This window comes from Elgaria multicarinata, chromosome 2, assembly GCF_023053635.1.
Source record: "Elgaria multicarinata webbii isolate HBS135686 ecotype San Diego chromosome 2, rElgMul1.1.pri, whole genome shotgun sequence".
In the NCBI taxonomy this organism is placed as follows: Eukaryota; Metazoa; Chordata; class Lepidosauria; order Squamata; family Anguidae; genus Elgaria; species Elgaria multicarinata.
This window is the reverse complement of record NC_086172.1, coordinates 17,407,951-17,433,950: the sequence shown is the minus strand read 5'-3', so window position 1 is coordinate 17,433,950 and position 26,000 is coordinate 17,407,951. Positions and strand designations below refer to the sequence as shown.

General features: G+C 41.2%; 1 protein-coding gene across 3 annotated transcripts in view; it reads left to right on the top strand.

Annotated features, from left to right (window-relative positions):
• Positions 1-63: 63 nt before the first annotated feature.
• Positions 64-26,000, top strand: part of KANSL1L (KAT8 regulatory NSL complex subunit 1 like) — a 52,769-nt gene continuing 26,832 nt past the window's right edge. For all 3 annotated transcript variants that reach the window (XM_063116077.1, XM_063116076.1, XM_063116078.1), the window contains exons 1-6: positions 64-185; positions 7,004-8,118; positions 12,595-12,736; positions 17,747-17,944; positions 19,342-19,463; positions 21,644-21,848. In XM_063116077.1, coding sequence (XP_062972147.1) covers positions 7,031-8,118; positions 12,595-12,736; positions 17,747-17,944; positions 19,342-19,463; positions 21,644-21,848 — 1,755 coding nt within the window. In that variant the 5' untranslated portion in view covers positions 64-185; positions 7,004-7,030. The remainder of the gene's footprint in view (positions 186-7,003; positions 8,119-12,594; positions 12,737-17,746; positions 17,945-19,341; positions 19,464-21,643; positions 21,849-26,000) is intronic.

Sequence of the window (26,000 nt, the reverse complement as noted above, 5' to 3'; positions counted from 1 at the left end):
TGGCTTGTTTAGCTGCTGAGGGAGCCTCCTCGGCACGGAGCGGCTGTTGGGGGAGCAGCCGAGGGCGGCAGGGAGGAGAGGAGCCCGCGGAGGCGCCTCCGCTCTTGCTGCTCAGAAGTTAGCGGGGGGACGTGAGGTAGGGGGAGAAGGAGAGCGGGCAGCCGGAGGACGGACGGAGTTGGCAGGCAAGTCGGAGGCGAGGCGAGGCGAGGCGGGGGGTGGGTGGGCTGCTCCCCGGGAGGGCGCCCCTCAGGGGAGGAGAGAGGGGAGGCGGTTGGGTCCCCCTCAAGCAACGCCTTCCTTTCCCCTCCCCCCCGCCGGCCGCCTTTCTCCCTGGCGCGCGCGGGGAAGTGCAAACGACCGCCCTGGGAGAACCTTAAGCGTTCTTAACAGCGACTCAACGGCAGAGAAGCGCGAAAGGACGAGGGGAGGGAGGGGGGCGGGATTTGGGAAGAGGCCAGTGGAGGGGCGTGGCGGAGCCCTTGGAATGTGAGGGAGGGGCGGGGCCTGAGGTGGGGAGGGGGAGTTACGGCCGGGCGCGCAGGGCTCCGAGAGGGGCGGGGCGTGACGTAGACGGGGCGGGGGCGGGGGCTGAATCCCAGGGGCGCTTTTGCTGGGGAAAGGAGGGAGCAAGTTCCTAAAACAAGCTCCTAAAGAATAAGAGAGATGTTTTATATCGAGCATGATGCAGGAGGCCCCAAATGGTCAGCAGTGGGAACTTCTATACCATGTTTTCCTCCTTTTTTTAATTTAGAAGAATCTTTCTCTTTTTTTATTTTCTCACAAAATGCACTTCGTAAGTTTAAGGATTTGGGGGCGGACCCGACGGCTGCAGTCTGGGCGGTGGCAGATATCCAGTTGCTGGCTGGTTTAAAGTGCACAGGGGCAGGTGGGCTGCATGCACCCTTCCCCTGCCTGAGTTCCAGCTGTATTCACATCAAGTTTTAGCCTGAGATGGCAGTGTGGACAGTATTTATTTATTATTTGTTTAGAATATTTATATACCGCTCCCCATTGAAAAATTTCGGAGCGGTGTACAAGGTAAAATGAAAATGAAAACATAATAAAACAGTTAAAACAAAATTTAAAAGAAGCAAAAACAGAGATCCAAGGCTGCACATTAAGGAAAGCTTCTTGGAATAAAGATGTAGATACTTGACTGCCACTTGAGAATATAGGTGCCAATGCATCCACAAAGTGGAGCTTCTTTTCACAAAGTTGGGAATGAAGGGTTTTTTTTTAATGTATTTTATTTATTTAATACATTTTATACTACCCAACAGCCCAGGTTTGTGGCTCCAGATTTCAATATCCTGGTTCTTTTTGTCTGATTCACTCCATATTACCTTCAGAGTCTGCTCTTGTGTGAAGACAGAGGGTTGGAATGTGTATTTGTTAATATGTCTGAAATTGCGTATAGAATAAGGTCTCTCCAGAATTGATTCTGCTTCATACTTTTCAAATTTATTATTATTAATAATAATTTATTTATATAGCGCCATCAGCGTTCATGGTGCTGTACAGAACAAAATAAAACAATGTAATTCAGTATGTAATTTTGCCCTACTCTTGTATGTGTAAAGTCTGGTCGGTGACCGTAATAAAGTTGATGATGATGAATTTGCATAGGACAAAATGAAATTGTCAATACAAAATTGCTATGAAATTACAGATTTTCTAGGACATTGAAGGAAGGAAATAGAATTCTATATTGATATTTGCATCATACTTTAAAGTAAAAGTGTTGAGATGGCTTGATGGATGAGTCTCTATTGAAAGCTGTAATCTAATGATAGAAAAGATCATACAGGTTGATGTCTCCTAAGGCTTGTTCACTGTGACGTTTGTGGTAGCATTGATTTGGTTATTTTTTCCAAGAACAACCCATAGTTTCCTCAAGCATTGGTGTGATCTGTGTTTTGTAGTTCAAATCCTTTTGAGAATTGTGATGCAGATAGCTGGTATGCTAAAGGTTCTGTTGTTATTGTTATATTTGAATGGGTTTTGAGCAATATTTGTGCCATCTTTCTAATATTTGTGTCATCTGCTTTTTTAATAAATTGCTTGTGCCTATTCTTTCAAAGCCTAAACTTCTTCTAAATTGTTTAGGCTTCGCAGCCCAATCCAATGCAACCCATTTAAAATAATTCAGTAGTTTTGCACTTAGCTTCTTTCAAGTTACTGAAACAAAATGTACATTTATGTCAGCAAGGCATTGTGGTTCTTGGTTTTGATGATGAGAAGTGTTAAGTGTTTTTTACAATTCTGATTAGCAAATAGTGTTTGCACTGGGCCATGTCGGATGAAACAATGCAAGTCCAACCAGCACTCCTCGATACAATATGTTTCATTGGGGTACGTGTTTGGAAATAATATGGGCTGAGAGTATGCTAATGAGAGGAGAATGTTTTCTTTTGATCATTTACTCTAGTCTCTCTCTGCTCTCAACTAGCTTCTCTAGAATGAATAAGAAGGCAGTAGATAGGGGCAGTAGATAGGGAATGAATAAGAAGGCAGGAATAGGGACAACAGATTGCACCAGGAAGAGGATCGTTCCTCTTATTCCTCAGATTTCTCTGAACTGTTTCAGTCCATAAGGAAGGGAGGGACAAAGATGGCTTTGACACTTGGGGCAGGATGGGAGCAGAATCAGTGCACAGATCCCAGTTGCTGACCCTTAATTTATAACTTGTAGGGGCAGTGCAAATCTCACCTACCCCTCCCAGCACATTTTCCCTTGACTCCACCAACCTGTTCTATTCTTGTTCATAATGGGTCAATGGAAGGTTCTCCTATGCTCCCGATGGCTACATTTAAGTTACACTGTCACTGAATACCCAATGCTGGGGAAAAACAACGGCTGCCCCCGTGCCTTGCTTGTAAGCTTCCCAGAGGCAATCTGCTGGCTGGTGCTGGAAACAGTAGGCCACAAACTGATTCCTCGGTATGATGTTGTCCGAGCCCCAAAGATAAAACTTTCCAAATTGCTTCCTCTTCAAATAATTTCCCCTTCTGCTTCCTCAAAACCAAAGAAAAATATGTATAGTTTACATCAACTTATAACTGGAGCTGTTTGTCAGTGCAGCCCAATCATCTGTTCTCTACATTCAGCTTAATGAGTTGGACACAATAAAGAAGGCATGAAATTTAATGTAGGGAGGTTGCTAATTGGACAACAGCTGCCCATGTGCCGTTCAGTCCAGTCTGTCTCTACTACGTGCTTGTTTGTCTAACAACCATGTAGCTGTAGCAGAAGACAAGGCACTGATCCACCAGTTGGAGGACATTTTTTTTAATTTGTCCATTATAAAAAATGGAGGAAAACTCCCACAAAGGCTAAAGGTGAAACCCATTTCACACAAAGGCAAATGGGCAAGTTTCTTGATGGAGAGCATTATTGTAAGGGAGAGTTTGGCTCAGTTTAGACAACACGTTCGTCAACAATGGTTTTAGAACTCCATTGTGGAGTTGTTACACCACCATTTAGAAACGTGTTGTCTGGCGGGAAAACTCCTTTCAACAGTGAAGTGGGTTTTTTTTTTTTTTGGAAAACACTCCACACAGAATAGCCACACTGTGCAGAGGAGAGTTCCTGCACAACCATTATATTACGTGTTGTGTGGCAGGCTCTATGGAGTTTTTCATTGTGTTGAGTTGATTTTTCCCACTGGCTACAAAGTTCCCTTGTAAGAGCGGCAAAAGGAGCAAGTGCCCCTCTAGGAGAGCTGCTGGGATATATATATATATATATATATATATATATATATATATATATTTGGCAGCAATGGCTGATGGGATGACATCGGCAGGACCACGGGAGGAGAGAAGGCAGAGGAACTGTCAGGTAGATGTCGTGATGGATTTCACATAATTCCACGGTAGCCCACCGTCACACAACGGTGGAGTTAGAACATGTTGTGTGGGGAGTACCCCCTAAAAACTCAACCACTGAGTGGAGTTTTCACATTGTGTTGACTAACGTGTTGTCCAAACTGAGTCTTTGTGTCTGATCCTCTTAACACCCTTAAGTGCTCCTTTGAACTCGCATAGGGCAGCAAACCATTGCACATAAAAGGCAAAAGGAGCTTTGGAGGTGGAGTCTGACTCATAAAAAATACACAAAAGCAGTCCTTTGAATTCAACTTTGTCTGCTACATCAATAGCTGATTGCACAGAAAAGCCAAATTGAGGTGATAACATGAAGATCGTGTCTCCAAAGCAGAGGTTGGCAGGGGAACCACACATTGGTGTACAAAGAGCCAGTTCTCGTATAACGAGAAGCCATTGAGGGTGAATTTCCCTGCAGGATTTCTTGTTACAGCACTGGCCGCCATTTTGAAAATTTAAGCTGCTTGCCGTTATGTGTAAACCTGGCGGGGATGGGTTGTTGAAGTGGTTAATAAGCTACCTGCAACCCTAAAACATGTCATGGTTTCTGGGTTGCTTGTTAACCACCTCAATAACCCACCCTTACCAGGTTTGCATGGAACAATAAGCTGTGGCGCACCCCTGCAGCAGCTTGAATTTCCAAAAGCAAGCTCCGTGGGGAAATTCCCCCTTAGTGGCTTGCTGTTACATGCCAACCAGGTCACTGCCTTTTGAATCCATAGCTGCAACCCATGACTCTGAAAGGATAATCTGAGGCATGCAGGTTAACTGCTACATGCGTCCACCTCCCCTCTCTTATTAGTGTACAGTAAACTAAGGAGGCTGAGGTTCACTGCTCAGTGTGTGTCCAAATACTAAGTCAGTGATCAGTTGTTGCCTTCATCCATGATGTTCAGCAATTGGTACTGAGGCCTGATTGGCTTGTTGGAGGTGACACAACCATATTTGTGGTATACTAGTACTGTGTTGGTGCCGAGGAAGAGGAGATAGAGGAGCACATGCAGTGTGTGGCAGTAACAAAGAAGACTGTCAATCATGCTTTGAGCTATTCATATACACAAAGGAACGAAGTCCAACAGAAGAGGAGGTAGTGTGGTAGCGACAGCCTTAGTGGACTTGGTTGAGACTTGGTGGGTGATATAGAAAGTAGCACAGAGTCCATCTGGAAGATAGGGGGGCAAGGGGAAACTGGCATGAATGGCAGGGTGTGTGTGTCCTGCGTCCACACAAACTGATGGGTTGCCTCTGCCTGTTTTAAATGGAAGAAAAATAGAATATGAAAACTGAAGATAGTTTTTTGGGGGGATAAAATTGAGAATTGTGACAGGCTTACAGAGCATGTCACAAATATTTATCTGGCTGATACAGTGAGAATAATTCTCTGCATACAGCAGTGATCTTTTAAATTAAAACATAGTGATGAATTCAACATAGTACTGTTGACAGTGTTTCACTTTTTGAAAATTCTTATAACCAATTTTTATTTTATTTTTTTGCTTTTAATAGCATTTTCGTTGCATATTTTTCTGAAACATTTTGTAGTAAGTCATGGAAAAACTATTTTACAGCTCAATCCATGTTTCTTCAGAAGCAAATCTCACTTATTTACTAGGTCTTACTCAGAATACTAACCAAGGATCTCTGTTTTTGAATGATGGAAAGCAACACTTAATTTCTCGTTACACATCTGTGGCCTGCTAACAATACTCTATAAGGTACCAGAAGGAAATTGACCAAGCAAAGCAAACTTCAGGGTACAGCATGGAAAGGAAAGCGTATGAGAGAGAGTCAGTGTGATGTAATGATTAGAGTGTTGGACTGTGGCTTGGGAGATCTGGGTGCTAGAACTTGGCCATGAAGTTCACTGGGTGTCTTTGGTTCTGTTACTGACTCTCAGCCTAACTTCACGGGATTGTTGTGAGGATAAAATGGAGAGTAGGAGGATCTTGTAAGCCGCCTTGGGTTCCTTGCAAGAGGGAAAAAGGTGGGATTTAAATGTAATGAACAAAATATAATAAATACGGATTTGCTGCAGGAAAGGATCTATCTAATGGTTGATTGTTTTTCTGTTCACAATGAGAAGACAGTAGGGGGAGTCAGTGGAAAAGTATAGTTTTTGTTATGCTTTCATATAAACCCAGTTGAAATTAATGATGAATCTTGCATCATCCTTTTTGTGCGTATTAGCCTACTTGGCTGCTTTGGACAGAAATCACAAGTTTAGTTGTAGAGCTCTTAAGATGTATAAGGGCAGGTCACCTCTCTTACAGGTGAGAATAAGGCCACAGCTAGACCTAAAGTTTATCCTGGGATCATCCAGGGTTCAGCCCTGCCTGAGCACTGGATCCCCTGTGTGTCACCTAGATGAACAGGTTTGACCCCTGGATGATCCAGGGATAAACCTTAGGTCTAGCTATGGCCTAAGTCTCTAGTTAGGAATAGTGCTTGCTTAAGAGAAGTTGAGAAGTGAATATATAATGTATATATTCACATACGGATAAGGAAAAGGGGATTGTCTGAACCTAGCAATGCCTCCCTTCCTCTAATTGTGAGTCAAAACCATTCTTTGTAATCGATACCACTTACTTCTCAGTAGGTTTGCAATTCCATATATATATATATATATTTATAGATAGATAGATATAGATATATCCAGTAAGTCTTTGTTCTTAAGGGTACAGTGGCTTTCAGCAATGGGTGCCAAGATACTAGGAATGGGAAAACATTTACCCTGGCAAAAGTTCATTTCCAGATGTTCTGGGTGTCCTATACATCATGGAACTATTGATTGGGTGATTTTATGCTCTTAAGACAAATGGAAATACTATCTAGAATTATTTTCCGATTCCAATTTCATAGCAACAGAACTAAGAATTTTGCAACTAAGAATCTAGTGCCTGAATTTGCTTTTCTTCCCCTCCTCCACCCTCCCAATCCCCATTCCTTTTGTGTCATGTTTTTTAGATTGTAAGCCTGTGGGCAGGGACTGTCTTAAGAAATATTTTTGTAAGCTGCCTTGAGAGCCTTTTTGGTTAAAGGGTGGGATAAAAGTGCTTAAATAAATAAACAGAGACCAAAATATGAGAATTTTATTCAGCATTTGTTTCTCTTACAGGTTTGTTGTAAACTGCTTAAAACAGCTATGACACCTGCTCTCCAAGAGAAAACAATGAAAGGTCATGGTATCTACTTATCACCTTCCTTGTCTTCAAGAGCTATGGAGTCCAATGAAACACTAGGCATGGGAAATACCAGACCAGTAAAAGAGAAGATAGCAGATGATTCTGTAACAAAAATTACTTGCTCTGTGCTGGGGTTTCCCACACCTCAGACCAACCATAGCACTGATTGCTTTAATTTAAAGTATTTTGATTCTCAGTCCTCTAAGCATTATCCTTTATTAATGAGCAACAATTCAACTTTCAGTGTAAACAACAAAAATTGTATGCAGAGGAACTCAGAAGAGCATAATTGCTCCAAGATGAGAAATCCATTATGTAACAGCACTAATACACACTTCAGTCAAATGATTAATTCCGACTCTGGGGAGCAGATCAGAGGGGAAACTTTATCAGGGGCAACAAAGAGCTTTCCAGAAATGGGGAGACTACTGGATTCATGTTCAACTGAATCCAGTAATGCAGAAGAAAGACAGCTTCCTAACTGTAAACGGTATCGGAAGAATGGTTTATTTGGCAAGGCCTTATTTGTAAATCCTGGGACCAAAAAAGGAGAATTATTCCATCAAGAACACCGTGATGCCCCGGAAGCAACAATGAACTGCAGCCCCAAATGTAAAGAACAAGAATTGAATTTTCGTTTACTTCAATGTGTAAACAAGCAACAGGTTTTGCTCAGCCGAGCCAAAAGAACTCAGAAACATTTGCAAATTCTCTTGGCAAAGCATGTTGTCAAACACTGTGACCAACAGATGAAATGCTTTGTGAGACATCAGTTACAGAAAATGAAAGCTTTCCATGATCCAACCAGTGTTTTTGGTGGCAGTTATCATAGATGCACCTCAATTAAAACTGAAAACAACTATCTAGAGACGAATACGTATAAAGAATTGCTGCATGATTTTGGTATTGCACCTGGTGAAATCAAGGCATTTGCTCATTCAGCATCAGGAGTCTTGTCTCATGTGGAAGAGAGTTTGGATTCTGAGGCCACTTGTAGCAGCTCAAGTGAAGATGATGATGAGCAGATTTCTAGAAAAGTTGTGCCAGTGTAAGTATTAAAGCATTTCTGAACTTCTGTGCTACAGTCCTGCAGACTATTTTGTATACTTGAGTCTGGACTTACATACCTGGGAGACTGAAACACTGATATGTTAATGAAATAGGGCTAGAATTTGCAGACCTTCTAAGTCAATTTTACTAAATTGCTAAATTTACTAGTTGTACCCAGTGATTGTGCAAGTGGAAGGCAGTTTGCACAACCAGTCTTTCCCTTTTTCTTCCTCTCACTGCAACCCCCTGTATCCCCCAAAACTCTTTGCAGATGGCCATGGAAGAGGTGCTCCTGAACAGTGGGGACTATGTTGTACCAGGTTGCAGTGAGAGAGGGAATCATCTGAAATTGGGCAGTGGAATCTTGCACCTCTGTCTTACCTGGATTGAGCTTTGGCTTAGCAGACTTCATACAGTTCATTTCTGATCTTAGGCACCTATTGTGCATGCTTATGGTTGTCATGAAAACAAATTGGAGGATGCATACAAAGTACCAATAATTTACTGTTGTTCATCCCTTCCAAGAATGAAAGAAACAAACACTGTAGCGCTAACCAATTTCGTCTCCTACTTCCAGGTGATAGAAGAGTAGAAAAATTAGTGTCAGGTTTATTATACTGCCTTACTATGCTGTGACAGGGATGGGGACTCAGATACCTCTCAGGAAATAACTTGTAGTTTGGTAGGGAGAAAAGTGTGGTAACAAAGCAAAACTATTTTACTAATTCTCGCCATAGAGAATCGTTCACATAGTAGAAAACTAGCCTGTTCAGGGACTACTAGACAAACAAGTTTGTTTTACCTTCACGTTGTGTAAGGATGGATGGGACACTCAAACATTGCTATTTGAGGAATGATACGAAGGATGGCATCCAACTGAGATATAAACTTTGGCCATCTCTTAATTTTACCTGTGACCTTCATTGTTCTTGGCACCTGGAGAATATGTATTGTGTATTAAATCATGACTTAAAATTTGAGTAACACAATAAGTAGATGCTGATTCTCTAATTAATATTTTACGTAGCTACTGAAATGTTTTAATCTAAGAAAACATGCTTGGCATGTTGTTCTCTAGTTTTAAGATCTCTCTTCTCGATGGCTAAATTTGATATTCTCCAAAATATGCAAAAATCAGAAGTAACCATGTTGGTCCATTAGAAAAAAAAATCCAGGATACAGAGAGATTTAATATCGTGCTTTAAGGTTAAGTGAACCCTTTTTAAAGATAAATGCATAAATTAGATGTTAAAATAAGCATTGGTAGACTTGTAGTACGAACTATGGAAAACGTAGCAGCGCTGCCAGCCATTCCCTCAGCACCCATGGCAACTGCTTCAGCATGCACCAGTCACAGGGTAGCATGTCAAATATTCACCATGCATGATGGAGCTAATCCACACATTGTGGCAGGAAAACATTCCCATGATGTCACCGCACATAGGGATACTGCACTGCAGTGTCCTCCCCTTCATGGACCATTAACGCAGACAGCAAGAGTCCAGCAATTCAGGGCCTACAAGTTTCTTCTCATCTCCCTAGTGGTCCTTCAACTCATATGTCAAGGAGGCCTGTGCCTTTGTTTTTAAGGCCTTCCCCAAGAGAGTGATTGGAGTGGTTCTTCTACGTTGCCTATAATTCCTATGGACAATTTTGGCAGAATTGCCCCAAAGGAGGCTTGCATGCGGTACATGTAAAAGGCCCATCGGGATGCAAGAAGGAACCTTTTGCTACATCTAGAATGGGAGGAAACTGGGCAAACTACAGGGAAGCCAGATCTGTGTTACCCCAGGGAACCACCTCTTTTAGCTCACAGCAGATTGCTCTGATATGAGGAAACAGGTAAGGCAGCTTCAAGCCCCAGTGATCTAGAACTCTGTTGAACTATCTTGTAGGACCATATTCTGCAAATAAAAAACCTAGATCTGGCTGTTGGAGTACATTATGCGGCTCCCAAATATCATAGCCTAAATACCATAATCTGGTTGTACAAGGTTTTCTGAATGGGTTTTGTTTGGCTTTGTGTTTTTGGTCATGGACTGGAACTGATTAAACTTTGGAAGGCAATTGTGGGCAGGCAGAAACTTGGAGTTGCAGGGGAGGCATTGCGATTTGCAGCCTGTGATATGTTTGTTCGACTGGAAGCCGCATCCTGTCTTTTTGGCTATCTACATGTTTTTCAGGCTATCATCTAAGAAAGGATAATGTCATAGACTTTCTTTGCTTGCTTGTGTTAATGCAGATGCAAGCTTTCAGGAATGTGTGAGAGGCAGCAAATTCTCGGCTGGAGACCACATACATATTCTGCATTTTATGAGGTGCTTGTTTCTAGGCAGAGTTTTGGACTCCTTTGCCGGAGGCTAGTTTATTTTCCATATTTGTCAGATTATTTGTCTGCTAACTGCTCTATTAAATTCTCAGTTGTTGAATTTTGCTTGTAAGTTGTTTTTTGTGTCGCAGGATAAGTTCTCATTTGGGCATCGATCTTTTTCATTACAAAGATTTGCTAAATATGGGCTCCAAGTATTTTTAAAGTGATACTATCACGTCTTCTATCAAAGAATGGTTCACAATTTACCAGACATTTATCCATTGCATTTTCATTGCATCCAGTTATGGATACCTCTACTGATAATTCTATTCATAGGGCAAGTTTGAACAACACAAAAGTGAACCATGTGTTTATAGTCAACTCCACGGTTGACTATTTAGGGGGTACTCCACATGACATCGTAATAATCAACTATGAGTTGACTATTAACATATGGTTGCCTATTGTAGCTGATCCCTGCGCACCCCCACCCCTCTCTGCCATCCCACTGCATAGCACCATGTACACTGATGGTGCTATATAAATAATAATAATAATAATAATAATAATAATAATAATAATAATAGCAGCACTGATTTCTGAGATTCCCCCTTCATGCGGGATCCCCCTACTGTCAGCACCTGGCAGCGTGCCTGAGTCTGCATGGGGCTTTCCTGGTGAACTGGAGCTGCTCTCTGCTCCTACTGTTCCGTTGTGCGGCTGTGCTTCCCAGGACATGCATGTCCCGTCCCTGGGTGGGGCGCCGCAATTGGCAGCTCCCCACATACTTCACAAGATGTGCATGTGCTGTCCCTGGGTGGAACAGCAGCCCATTTATGGATGTTGGGGCGGGTGGAGGGCGCAGAAGGATTGCTCCCATGTCTTGACTTTTAAACATCCAGCCACAGGTGCAGTCCTTCTAGCCCCCTGCCCTGATATCCACTAATGGGCTGCCTTCCAAAGCCCACTTATGGGTATCAGGGGTTAGGGTTGCTCCCGCAGCTTCATGTTAAATGTTAAGCCACAGGAGAAATCCTATCCCACCCCGCACGTGTTCCCAGGGACGGCATGTGCACATCCCTGGGAACACATGGGCAGCCACCGATTGCGCCGCCCCACCCCAGGATGGGATGTGCACATCACCGGAGGCACAGCAGCACAACAGAGCAGGAGGAGCAGAGCGCGGCTTCAGCTCGTTGGGGGAGGCATGCCACCAGGTAATGACCCCCTTGTGCTGTCACATGCCTATGGAGCCTCGCTGGGCAAGAGCGGCAGGAGTTTCTGCTGCTCTTGCTTTGCGACTCTGCAGATATGTGAAATAGTCAACGGTTGACTATTTAAGCAACCATTGACTATCACGTCATTTGAACCCAGTCTTGATGAGATGGGCTAATTCTCTTTTCTTTTTCTTTGTGTTTTCTTTATGTTTCATTTAATTTTGTCTAATGGGTTTTCTTCTACCTTTCCTCAGACTATGTAATAGGAATTCTGTCTCTTAAACATCCAATAGCCATCTCTCATGTTGTACAAGAGGGCAATCTTTTTAAAGAGGCATTTAGAATTGTTCAATGTTACCGGTTGTTTTTCACACACACAAATAGAAGTGCTAGTGAGGAATATGAGTGTGCTAGAAATTGAAGAGTAACTGTTAATAAGACTGTTTAAGCATGTCTGTTTGTGCTGTTATAAACAAATTAACCTTCTGCAGCTATGAACTAATCTAATGATTGCCTTTTTGAAGACAAAAAGTGGAGGTCATTACAAATAGATGATGAATATGTGATTTTGGGGGGAAATGTATGGGCTTCATATTGCTGAGGTATTGACAAATTAGCAGAATGCCATCTTAAAATAACTAGGTACCCTTGGCTGCAATTGAGATGCTTTTTCAGTACAAGACAACTAGGATATTTAAATTCCAGGGCGGTAGCTATGTTAGTCTGTTGCAAGAAATGCACATGCACAAAAGAGTCTTGTAGCACCTTAAAGACCAATAGATTTATTGTGTCAGACGTTTTTGAGGACAAAAGCTTCTAGCACCATAAATTTGTTAGAGGATTGTAGCACCTTTTAAAGACTGTTTTGTGCAGGATATTTAAATTACCTTTCTACAATGGTGATTATCTTTTTTGTTGGCTAACTAATGTTCTGTGTTCTTCCCAGTAACTATAGATCTGACTGGAAATGGCTGGTAGACAGAGCCAAAATTGGCTGCCGCTGGACGTGGCTTCAAGCCCAGATTTCGGAGCTAGAATACAAAATCCAGCAACTCACTGACCTTCACAGGCAGATCCGTGCCACCAAGGTATTGTCAGTGAGGAGGAAAAAATTATTATTAAAATAATCAGTTTAAAGATTGATAAGTTCCATGAGTTCTGGTATGTAAACAAAAGTATTGTGTATAATCTGTAAAGGTAAATGAAAGACTAGTATGAAAACTAGAGGATTGGATTTGAATGTAGGAAACCTTGGTTCAAAATCCCTAAAGCGTACTAACAGCCTTGGGAGTCAGTCTCTCAGCTAAATTTACCATACTCTTCTGAGAAAGGGTGGAATCTCTATTTTTCTTTTGGTCATGAAGCTTCACCATGAAGAGCATGTGGATCATGGACTGGGAACAGTGACACTAGAGAGAGGTAGAGACAGGCACATGGAAGAGGAAGAAGGGGTGAAAGGAGGGAGATGATATTCTCTTACAGTCTGCTAATTGGGTAGCTTGAAAGCAGGAAGGTTGGGTGCATTGGAATGTACCAGCCAAAACATTAGGTACACGTTTATAAAGTGCAATGAGCAAGCAAATAAATAATTGAGCAGGGCTTCTCAACCTTGGTCATAATCAGCTTCCTAAAGTCAACTGAAAAGCTTTTTGTGTATCCTCAAATATAACTAAAACAGAAGAAACATGGGTAGTTTGGTTGATGGCAAGCACTGGGAATTGTGCAAAATGGTTGGGACTTGTGTTGTGGCTTAATTTTCCGAAGGGTAGACAACATAGACGAAAAATAACAATTTGAAAATAAAGAGTTGTCTGCTGATTTATTTATTTATTTATTTATTTAATTACATTTATATACCGCCCCACAGCCGAAGCTCTCTGGGTGGTTTACAACATTTAAAAATAGTAAACATTAAAAGTATACAATTTAAAAACACACACACACACACACACACACACACACATAAAAACAGTATAAAAACAACAGTTAACCTGAGTCAAGGGAACATTCATTTCTCCTTTTGCACTCAGCTAGAAGAGAGAAGGAACTTGCACTTATTATACATTGAGAATCATAAGCCTATGTTCAAGGGTGTTGACCTTGAGACGAGTTGAAACAATTATAACCTATTGCCCTGTGTCTTGTTCAAGAATAGTTCCCAGCCATAATGACCTGTTTTTTGCTACACAAAGTGTTAAATGCTTTGACCAAAACAATTCTCCCAAGGAACAGCTTGTTCTCCTTCATATAAATGAGAATAAAGTTTTATATCAGTGGTATTTATTTATTTAGTTATAAATAAATAAATATCAGTGGTACATGGATCCTCAAGCTGTAAATATGGAAACAGTTGTTGGAGATGTAGGCAAACAATAACAGAATGAAGTGAATTGCCTGGTGATTGCTCAATTTGGTTTCAAAATAGTTAATCTGAATGATGATTCAATTCTCTATACCATGTGATCCAATAATGATCCTGCTTGGACATCTAGAGGGACAAATGAAATCTATTTTAAAAACCCCACCTTGTTTGGAATTGCCTGGCTGCTGCAAAAATACTTGTAGCTAAGAAATAGTTACACTTTTCTACTTCTGCTTTAAAAGAATGGTTGTCTAAAATACAGAAGGTGGCCACAATGGCAAAATTGACAGATGACATTAAAAGATGGCCATTTGAAGATAGTAGATTGGACCCTAGATTGCTTTCCGTGAGTGGAAAGGCTTTTTCCATCCATGGAAAGCTTTTGCTCCACCAAAAGGATCCAGCTGGATGGGGGAAGATGACTTTTTCTGATTTGCCTCTCCCCCTGCAGCCATGAGGAACACCTCCCACACTGTTGCAAAGGGCCCTCGAACCCTTTGGAACAGATTTCCAGAGTGCAAGAGATTGCAGGGGAAAGAAAGGTAGAGCTCAGCCTGGCAGAGTGTATGCTCCATGTGTGTCACTGAACTTTAGCAAGATCCCAGGTACCTCTGGCATCAGAGGAGAAGGTGTATTCTACAGTATTGGGCTCTCAAGGATCCCTGGTTGATCTCTGAGAACTATGACACCGCTGTGATGGCATATGAGAAAACTAAGTGCCTGCTCAGCCCTCAAGCCTGTCGCTCCAGAAGGTGGAGGCAAAAGCTACCACATCGAGATGTCTCAAGAATCATGGTAGCCAGACTGCTCATAAGCTAAGGTCTGCTCAGAAGTAAAGGTACGCATGAGTAAGACTCCTACCAAAGTGTAGAGGGCTTGCAACTGAGCTTTTGGTGGGACTCTGGAAGCTCTGGCTGTTTGAGCTCTCAGTTGGATCTTAAGAGCTGCTGGAAACAATGTCTTAATACCATCTCCAGTGCCTCAATGATTGAACCTCTGTACTACTGACCTTTGGATATCCACTTTACTTTTCTTCTTAGAACTGTCTCTTGCCTGGCGATTGTGTGGCTTTGATCATTGCATGTTTACTGAATACTTCTGCTTTGAACTGACCTCTCACTGGACTACTACCTCTGCCCCTTAATTTTCTCTAATGCTGAGTCTGCTCCAGCCAATGCGGGACAGAAAGGGGAATTGCCAAAAATTACCTCTTCTCCCACCCCCCACCCCCCTTGCAGGAGTAATATCTGGATCCAGACAATAAGAAATTGTCCGGTTTATTAATTTTTCTGGAAGATACATACAACTAACACACATTTCTCCTCCTCCTTCAGTAGCTAGGTTTGCGTACTTGTAATGACTTTCCCTTGTTTAGCTTTCTTCTTTTCTTGTTATTTATAATTACCCATATTTGCTGTATGTTAGGTTCTGTTTGCATATTCTGTGTTTTTCTCTATGTTACATGTTTCTCTCTTCCTAGTTTTCCTGTTGTTTTAAGCAGGAAATGCAATGATTGGTGTTCTGTGCACCTGTTGTTCCACAATGCAAGCACGGAATCTGCCTTGGCATCCTGAGAAATTTGGCTTTTATTTCTGCAGAGTTTTGTGACTAAGCAGAAAAGATTGGAAATGTATTGGCTGTACCCGAGAGAGTCAGAGTTTAATTTGGCATATTGATTGGAGTGTTGGTGATTCACATAGGAACCAAAGTATTCTGTGAATTGTTGTAAAAAGGAAAGCAGTCATAGGGGATCCTCTAAACCAAGAGTGGAGAACCTTTCATCTGTGGAAGGCTGCACTTCCTCGGGAGTAATCTTTTGGGGGCGTCATATCAGTGATGATTGGGGCTGTCTCTTTTTCTTTCTTTCTGGCACCCCCTTCTCACGTTCTTTCTCCTTGCCCAGCAGGCTTCAATGGGAGGAAAAGATAATTCTTGCCTGAAGTCTGAACTGTTTGCTTACAAAGGACTTTTGAAATTAAGCCAAGAAATTTGGCTAAAGGCTACATGTAGAACTAGGGCTGCCCACCCCTACTCTATAAGACAAAGCAACTTGTTTCATCCATTTTAATGATTATGTAAGTTATTCATAAAGTTAAAGGTGAAATCAATTTGCTTTTATGCTTCAGCCTCTGTGTATATGATTTTGAAAAGGTTACAGGTGAATAATAGAGAGAGGGGCAGTATGAGTTTGTTTTACTTTCTCCCATGGTAATTATTTTATCACTGTATGGCCACACTGCAGCAATGATAATCTCTACAGTTGGACTATAAGCAGAAAAATATACGGTGGGGGGGGGGGGGGAAACCCTCTCCTCTTTTCCCCAAAGTCTAACATGGGAAATTGTAAAAATCTGTGACATACTTTCTCTCAAAATGAGTGAAATGTTTTTAAAGCATATTTTAACGTAATTTATTAGAGTCAGCGTTTCAATCTATATACCATTTCTGAACCAAGATAATAAACACTTACTTTTGGTTTACTACATTATAAACAACCTATTTTCCCTAACTGGCAAAACCTTAAGAATTACTCTTAAGTACCTTTTAGAATGGAATCCCATGCAAAATTACTTGGGAGTAAATCTCATTGAGCTCAGTGAGGTCTACATCTGAGTAATACGTATTGGAATAGGATTAATTGGTGCAGCAACTTGCAGATCTGTTTCTAAGACTAGGTACATTTATTGTCAGAATTAAACTAAAATATTTTATATTTTTAAATTGTTTACACATTTAATGAGCAATATAATCCTGTGGACTAAGCTATACGTGATCCATATTCTTAAAGTAGTAAATGTAAATGTAGGTTTGATAAGTAGGTAATTAGTTTTTCTCTCTCCAAATGTCCCAGGTTTTGTTTTGTTTCTTTGAAAAAAAAAGTGATTTTCCATCACTTCAACATTTCTGTCAACTTTGTATCTCTGTTCATGCAGTTGATCTTAAATGAAATAAGAGAATAGTGCATATTTGAGGCTGTCATTGCTAAATAAATACCAGGGAGAAGTTATTATTGAAATTAGCTGTACTGTACCTTAAATGAGTGGTTTCCCTTCTGTCTCTTACAGATATGAGAAAAAAAATTGAATTTTGTATATGTTGTAGTGTGGATGATAGATTATTGGAATGATCTGATGTAATAATTTTAAGGAAAGTGAAAATCTGATCTTTTACTCCTTTTAAAGAGAAAATAACATGTAAAAAAAACATGCAGGTGAAGGTGTCACAATACCTAAATGCTGACAACAATTGGGAGTGGGAGGCAAAATTGTGCAATTCCCTTCCATGCGCCAAACCTGGTTTCCAAAAAAGGGTTTAGGAACATCTTTAAACCTTCTTAGTAAGGGCAGACATCATTCTGAACCATAATTACAGGCTGCAAGGGAAATTTGAGTACAAGAAATGAGGGGTGACTATGGCTGGAGTGTGCAGTCCTAGGCCTGCTTCTGTTCGTTGACCCATAGTCCTCAGTATGTTCCTCTTATTTGGATGAAATTAGAAAATGATACAACACAGAGAGGACAGTCACTATAACGTTACCTTCTTGCAGAAATGAAAGTTGCAGCTGTACTGTAATGTGAGATTATTTACCCGCTGTCTGTATACAGCTCACAGACATGGAGCTCTAAATCACTTTCGGGGAGCTTAAACAGTATGTTTCGGGGATTACAGTCACCATACAATGATTTGGGCAAGTTAATTTGTTGTTGGCCAACTGTGTTCAATTACTGTTGTCTAGGGAATGGTGATCTTAGAAGAATTTTCAATTCCAAAGGATGTCTTGAAGAAGCGAACACAATTGACAGACCAAGAAGCTTTATTAAACACCACAGGGAATTCTCAAGCCCCACTTGAAAGGCAGGATGCTTGGCCGGAACATGATTTTGAAATGTCACCCAGCAGTCCAACTCTGCTTCTTCGTAACATAGAAAAACAGGTATTAAAGAGAGAATGAAATAGAATTAAGCTATTAGTAATTCATTAATATTCATAAAATTTCTTTGTATAACTGTATGCATGATACACATAGGCTGTGGGATTGGGAAAAGTTATGGTTCCATACCCTATGAAGGCAATAAAGTGTACTGTGTCTTTCCATCCTTCTTGGAGCTTGTGTGATCAGTAGATCAGCCTCTGTACCAGAGGACTGGAAGATGGCCAATGTAACATCCATTTTTAAAAAGGGGTCCAGGAGCGATCTGGGAAATGCTTGGTTGAAAGCATTATTAAAAATAAAATTAGTAAGCATATAGAAGGACTAACCCTGCTGGAAAAGAATCAACAAAGCTTCCACAAAGGTAAGTCCTCTCTCACTAGCTTTTTTTGAAAGGGTTAATAAACATGTAGACAGGGTGATCTGGTAGACATTGTTTACTTGAACTTCCAAAAGGCTTTGGAAGACTAAGCAAACTTAGCAGTCATGGAACAAGAGGAGAGGTCCTCTTATGGATCAGTAACTGGCTAAAGAACAGAAAGCAGGGAGTAGGAATAAATGGTCAATTCTCCTGATGGAGGGTAGTAAATAGTGGGTTCCCACAGGGATCGGTATTGGGACCAATTCTTTTCAGCCTGTTCATAAATGATCTGGACACAGGAGTGAGCAGTAAAGTGGCCAAGTTTGCCGATGGCACTAAATTATTTAGGGTGGATAAAAGGGATTGTGAGGAGCTCCAAAAGGATCTCTCCAAACTGAGAATGGGCATCTCAGTGGCAAATGCAGTTCAGTGTTAGCAAGTGTAAAGTGAAGCACATTGGGGCAAAACATCCCAGCTTCAAGTATAACCTGATGGGATCTGAGCTAGTAGTGACCAACTTACTGGAATGATTTCTGTACACCTGTGCAGCTCCAAAGTTGAGGGGCTGGCTGGCCGCCAGAGGCAGTGCCACGTTTGCCATGGTGAAGCTGGTGCTGTACTATGATTGGAATTAGTTTGGATCCTATGCGCCATTTAGGCAAGGTCAGAGATGTTCAGGGGGAGTGGGTTTTTTGCTCTCTATTTCATCTTTGTAAACTGCCCAGAGAGCTTCAGTTATGAGGCGGTATATAAATGTAAATAATAATAATTAATTAATAATAAATAAAAAAATATTGAGCTCAGAGGATAACTTTTGTGAAGGCAATATAATGTTACCCTGGCATTGGTGGCAGGATCAGGGTCTGAGGGAACATATATCTGTTCCTCTAGTGCCACATCTATATCTCTGCCGCAATTTGGCCCATCCACCAGTGTAGTTATTTGTATTTTTAGTAAAGAGAGCAAAATTGAGTTCTTTAGACTGATATAAACTGTGCATTAAATTGAAGGCTTTCTTTTTCTTTATCGTTCCTTGCAGAGTGCTCAGCTGAGTGAAATCATCAGCAGCCTGATTGCTCCCCTTAATCTGTCTCCCACATCCTCTCCTCTCTCCTCAAAGCCCTATAAGCAGAAAGAGCTGGTCAATGGAATCTCTTTAAGGTAGGCAGCACTCTCAGCTGACCCATGATCATTTTTCAGCTTTATCATTGGGGTGTATGTAACATAAAATGATAGCACTAATTTGATATTTGATATTTTTAAAACTTGTTTGCGGTAACTTAGTATTTTAAGCCTGGACCCCTATACCCACTTAATTGTAGGAAGTCCCATTGAACTCAGTGGTGTGGTTTTCACAGTCAAACAAGGCATGGTTGTTGTTTAAATTGGTGGTGCATGCAGGCCGCCATTGGCATAATTACTCACCCGGGAGCAGCTTGTTTTGTCGTGTGAACCCGGGCGGCATGGCTTAGTGCTGGGTTATTTGAGGCTTGTTTCCCCTTCAAACAAACAAAACAAAAAAAGGAAGAGATAGTCTCTAGTGTTAAAAAGTAGAAACGTTTTAATCTCTTTATACTGATATCTCAAACGTTTAAAAATGTATTGTTGTAACAAGACTTTTTGAATAAAAGCTCGACATTTCGGATCTGCCGATCTTTCTTCAGGAGCTGATATAACAGAATAACATGAACTACCAAAATGTCCAAATGAAGCAGTCAAAAGACTTCCTTGAATTCTTTTTGCCTGTTGTATCTGCAGCAAACTTCCTTTTTTTTTTTTTTACGTAGTGTTTTTCCCTCATCATTTTGACATGTCCCCCCTTCAAACAAGCCATATTGCCCCAGTTCAGATGACACACCAAGCTGCAGCCAGCTGATTAATTAGGCTAATGGCGCCTCCACATGCCAACATGTGCTTAAATAAGCTATGGTGGGTTGTTTTGAGTGTGTTGCTGGGTCAATGGGTCTTACTTCTGAGTAGACATATCGGATTTCAAAGAAAGGGTTTTTAAAAGTCCATGTTTGATAATAAATGCAGTTACAAAGAATTTGATCTTTGCCATACAATCAGTGAATAGCACAGAGCTTTTTTTAAAAAAAATTGGTTATTATTTAAATAGATTAGTTTCTACAGCAGACTTGTAATCACCGTGACATACAATGATATAAAAACACATTAGTATAATTAGGAAAAGAAAACACAAGCCTCCCACACCTCCAGCATTGGAAGCAGTGTGCCTCTCGTTACCATTTGCTGGGGATCGTGAGTGGGCGATGTTGTTGCTTCTGAAGGGACCTGCAACCAGTCTGAGAGAACTATATTGCCAAGTTTGTTTGGGTGTGATAGTGGTTTTGGTAAGATTTCTTTGCTTGTTTCAGTATTTAAAAATCGTAAATTACCTTAGGTCCTTGGTAGAAAGTTGTTCTAGGAATGTATTCGATCAATAGAAAATAAAATAAAGCAATTTCCTGCTTGCGGGCTTTGCATAGGCATCTGGTTTGCCACTGTAGAAACCGAACTCTGGACTAGATAGGCTTTGGTCTCAGGCATAGGTTTTCTGATGTTCTCATGAATTAAAACTAACCATGGAAATTAGAGATTAAGGGCTTTGCTCAGTATTATAAAATCAAAATGTCATTAATAATAATCAAAGAAGGGAATTAAATTTGTGGGGAAGGAATTCGATAAAGGTACCTTAACCCCTCCCACTTTCTTTCTTTTAAATGCAGCACAATTTCTTACAGGTTCAAAGGGATTATTTAGTGTGTTGGGCCTCAGACCCAACCTTTGCTTTGTACTCAGTGTTTTGGGCAGGTTACTTCCCATGCCTGTTATGGCCTTTATTTTGTGATGGTGTCTGGAGGATTTTCTCAACTTGCCGATGTGCACATGGCCCAGTAAGGTTGCCAATCCCTGCATGAGACAATGTGTATATTTAAACGTTTGTTGATCTTTAGAAACAACTATGGATCTGTTCACACTACTTTGCTACTGGGACTTCATGCTTTTCTGCTTGAGGTTATATATGTTAACTGATTGCTAAGAGAAAGTACCTCTATGAAAACTCTGAGAAAGATTATGAAACAATTTTTGAAAGGTTTAGAATTAGAGCTGAAAGGTTTATATGATCTAATTAAATTGATTGATTAATTAAAAGGGAGAATGTATGATCAAAAATTAAAATAAGTACATCTATACTGGTAAAATGTCCAGGTTCATGAAAATCCATCACAGTTGCTGATCTTGAGCTTGGTGTATGAAGTAGAGCTCATGTAAATATACAACATGGAGAGATTGCTGAGCATTTTTCACATACTCAGGTATTGTTTTGTGCATTTCAGAGATTCCGAGAACAATGAGGAAATTTCATCTTCCAACAGTTGGTTGGTTGACCAGCAACACCTGAAGAGAAGAAAGAAAGACAAGATGAAGCTGAGAACCTCACCTGTTGCCACAATGAGCACATCTGCTCGGACTAGACCACTTCAGAGTTTCCGGAGGAGAAAACTGTACAAAATGAGCACCGCTTTCAGTTCAAACCAACAGGTGCAAATGTTTGTCTATTTCTTTAAGAAATTATGTTAAGATTCCAATCACCATGTGTGTCAATTTGTATGGCAGTGGTTGGGTGTATGAGTATGAGTATGTATATACTACGTGTTCTCCAAGGTGTTCCTTGAATAAGCAGGTCAAACGTGAATGTGGTGCCACACAAGGCTTAAGGTGGATTATTTGCATTTCGCCTAGCTGGCCTTTGCTATCTCAATTTTTCTAACTTGGTGTTGGAAAAATGTTCTACATATTCTCTTCTTAAATATTAAAACAAAAAAGCAAGCCAAGATTAGGGGATTATAAATTATCTTATCTTTGTTATTAAAGTCCTCAGACTTAGAAAGAAATCTTTTAATAAGAAAGGAAGGAGTAGAAAAGAGAAGCAAATAAAGATACAATCCTATACATGTATAGACAGAAAAAAAGTTCTGCAGCTCCCAACATTCCCTAGCCAATGTGTCTGGCTGGGCAATATACTAGGAGCTGTAGGACTCTTTTCTTTTTAATCATGCATAGGATTGTGTCTTAAAAAAAAGAATGGGTTATAACGGAGTTTCATTAATGTGACTGGTTATTATTAATGTAATGTCACAACTGAAAGCATTTTTGCTATGGTTGGGTCATTGTTCAAACTATTTTCTGGATGACTGTCTTCTATGTATAGCGATGAGGACAGCTTTACTTGACCAAAAGGCTGGGCTAATGCAGGGGAGGGCAAAGTTACTCATCTATGGTATAAGACTTGAGTCTGCTTCATATGAGTTCATATAAGTTTTAACAAATTAGAAGTGTTACTGTTTAACACTTGAGTATTTAAATGTGGAAATATACCAGGAAAGCAACCTTGCTGTGCCATGTTGTGTGCTCCATTCAAATAACTGGTGCAGGATACATGAACTCAGAGCCAGGTTGAAGATACTAATGATGTAAAAAGCTTTTGCTGGTAGAGATGACACACCTCTTCAGATAAAAAAAATGTACTTTTACTCTGCATTCCATTGTGGTGATAGGATAGTGGCTTCATCTACCAGGTCTCTGTGGAAGCTAAAAGATGTTACTATGCATGTACATATAGAACATTGAAGTGTTTAGTATTATTTATTTATTTATTTATTATTTATTTATTACATTTTTATACCGCCCAATAGCCGAAGCTCTCTGGGCGGTTCACAAAAATTAAAATCATCATAAAACAACCAACAAGTTAAAAATACAAATACAAAATACAATATAAAAAGCACAACCAGGATAAAACCACGCAGCAAAATTGATATAAGGTTAAAATACAGAGTTAAAACAGTATAATTTAAATTTAAGTTAAAATTAAGTGTTAAAATACTGAGTGAATAAAAAGGTCTTCAGCTGGCGACGAAAGGAGTACAGTGTAGTACTAAATAATATATTGAAAAATGCTTCCATATGACCTTTGACATCAAACTTGGGACAAGAAATTGCATTTGAAGCAGCATTGGAGTTCACAGTTCCAAGTTAATGCATCCAACTGGACAAAATATGCAATAGAGAGCTAGTGTACTTTGCTAACTCACTATTCACCAACCTTCTGTTTAAAGGAATAGAAAATTTATCACCTCAAGCTTTTGAAGCACCTGCTTGACCTAGTTCTTCTTCATGGTCTCTGTGCATCACACATATGGGCTCTGCACCTGCATGGAGCCTAACTCCAGAACTTCTACAAGCTGAGAACAGTTTTGGTGGGAAAACCTCCCCCACTGTCCACAGCGCATGCTACTCGGTTCCCGCTCAGATCCTCAGTTCTCTTTCAACCGCCTGTTGGTTAACAACTCTTAAGAACTTCTCCGTTTCTAACGTTTGTTTGTTTGCTGAGGACTCTTTCTTATCTTTCTTCTCCTTTCCAGTTCTTAACGTTTGTTTCTTCTTCATTATCTTTCTTAAATAATATATAATTGTTCCTCTTTCCCTTTGTGATCTCGGATCACAAGTTTGTGGAAGCGGCCTTTGGCACAGAAGGCATTATTCAAGAAGTGTTCTAAGCGCGGCCACAAGATATCGTTGACAGACACTCTTTGCGACTCTTGTGTCTAGGAGAGGCACACATATTGGAAGCGTGCTCCTTTTACCTGAGCTTCTCTAAGCAGGCCTGGAGAAATCGGTCAGATTGCCTGAAGGCGATATTGTGGAAGAGAGCACTAGCGGCAATAGATCCACCAAAATCTTCCAAATCTCCTCTGACCTTGAGGGATATGGAGATGGCGCACCTGTCATCTCCGCAACCATTGGTGCAGACCACTCACCCTACTGACTCCTCAACTTCCAGCCGATCCATAGTCCCTTTTCACATCTAAATGGACAAGAGAGCAAAAAACAGGTGGAAAAAACCATAAAAAGAAAAAGAAATCGAAGGACTCTGGCAAACATGCCGAGATGAGTCAGATCCCATCACCGAGACTGGTGCTATCGTCTCCACTGCCTATACTGAAATCACTGATACCAACATTGGTTCAGTTACGGTACCGTTTAACGATCCAATACCAATAGCCTCCAGTTCGGAAGGAGAAATCAGGGACTCCCCATTGGAGGCACAGCTGGCAGCGTTTCACCCGCCTTCTCAAACAACTCGGGCCCGAGAATCAAGTCCGTGCCCATGACTCCGTGATGTCTCGCTGAGATCTATGGCATCGAGGGAATCTCGAGATAGATGCCCATCAGGGCACTGTAGAGATAGATCTCGCTCTCCCTCCAGAGAATGCGACTGATATTCAGAGTGGTCCTTCGCACCACATTGTCCATGCTTGTGAGATGCATGGTGATACCGTAGGGAACAAGATTATTTCTATGATAAATCAGTATACCTGGATTACCCACAGTATCGATAAGCACCAGCAGAAACAATTTCTCACCCACCACAGGAGGAAACACTTCCTCTCTTGCCGCCACCTTTACCACGAGCGGCTCCTCAACAAACCGCAGTCGCACCTTCGACATCAACAGAGGTGCAACCTCAAGCTACAATTCAGCCCTCTACCATTTCTTGGGATCGAGAGAGAGGCAGGGAAAGGAGATCCTCCCCCCTAGGAGGATCCTCCCCCCAGGACTATCAATCAGATTCTACTTCGGTATCATCTGCCCCCCCCCCATCCATCCCATCACCAAACGACTTGGTTTGCACACCAGATAGGGCATCGCCGCATGAGGACATGGCTCACTTTGCAGAGCAGGTTCAACAGATGGCACAATCTCTCAATATTGAGATGCTACAGCCTATGGAGAAACTAAATGACCCTGTTTTTGATGTGGCTTATTTGAAGGCATTGACACAAGTCGCAATACCATTCCTTCCCACCTTACTACAGACAGCCCAGCAGTCCTGGAAGTCACCCTCATCGATGCCACCAACTTCAAAAAGACTAGAATCGCTTTATCGGATTCAGGAAAAGGGTGCCTCTTTTTTGTTCACCTATCCCAAACCTAACTGCATAATTGTGGAAGTGTCACAAGATCGCTTGCAGAATAAACGTTCTGCACCAGTAGGCAAGGAGGGACATAGGTTTGATGGACTGGGCCGTAAGATCTGTTCATCAACTGCTCTTGCTCTTAAGGTGTCCAAGTATCAGGCTACTATGTCCCAATACCAATGATTTCTTTGGGAAAAAATGTCCTCCCTGACGAGCAGAGAGAGTTAGCCAACGTTTTCTACACAGAAGCGATAAAACTCGACAACAGATTAATACTGCACACCATGAAACCGATTGCGCATCGGAGGCCATGGTTGGAACGGTGGCCCTGAGAAGGCACGCCTGGTTGTGCTGAGCAGGCTTACCAGGAGGCACAGGCCAGAATAGAAGACCTCCCATTTGGCGGAGAGGGCTTTTTCAACTCATCTACGGATGATGCCATGGACAATATCCAAAAGGCAAAAAACCCAGCAAAAAATATGGGGATAGGTCAGCAACAACAACCTCCCTATCACGCTCGACAATGGTATTGAAATCAGTCTCAGTACTTCCCTAGGCAGCAACAACAGCAACAGGATCGATCCTTTAGATACCAACCCCCAGCTCAATATAAGAAGCAACAGTTCGCTAACCGCTTCAGGCAACCCAGACACAAACTGAACAACAATACCAAGTGTCAGCTTTGACTCCATAAATTCCTTGATGGTCCATC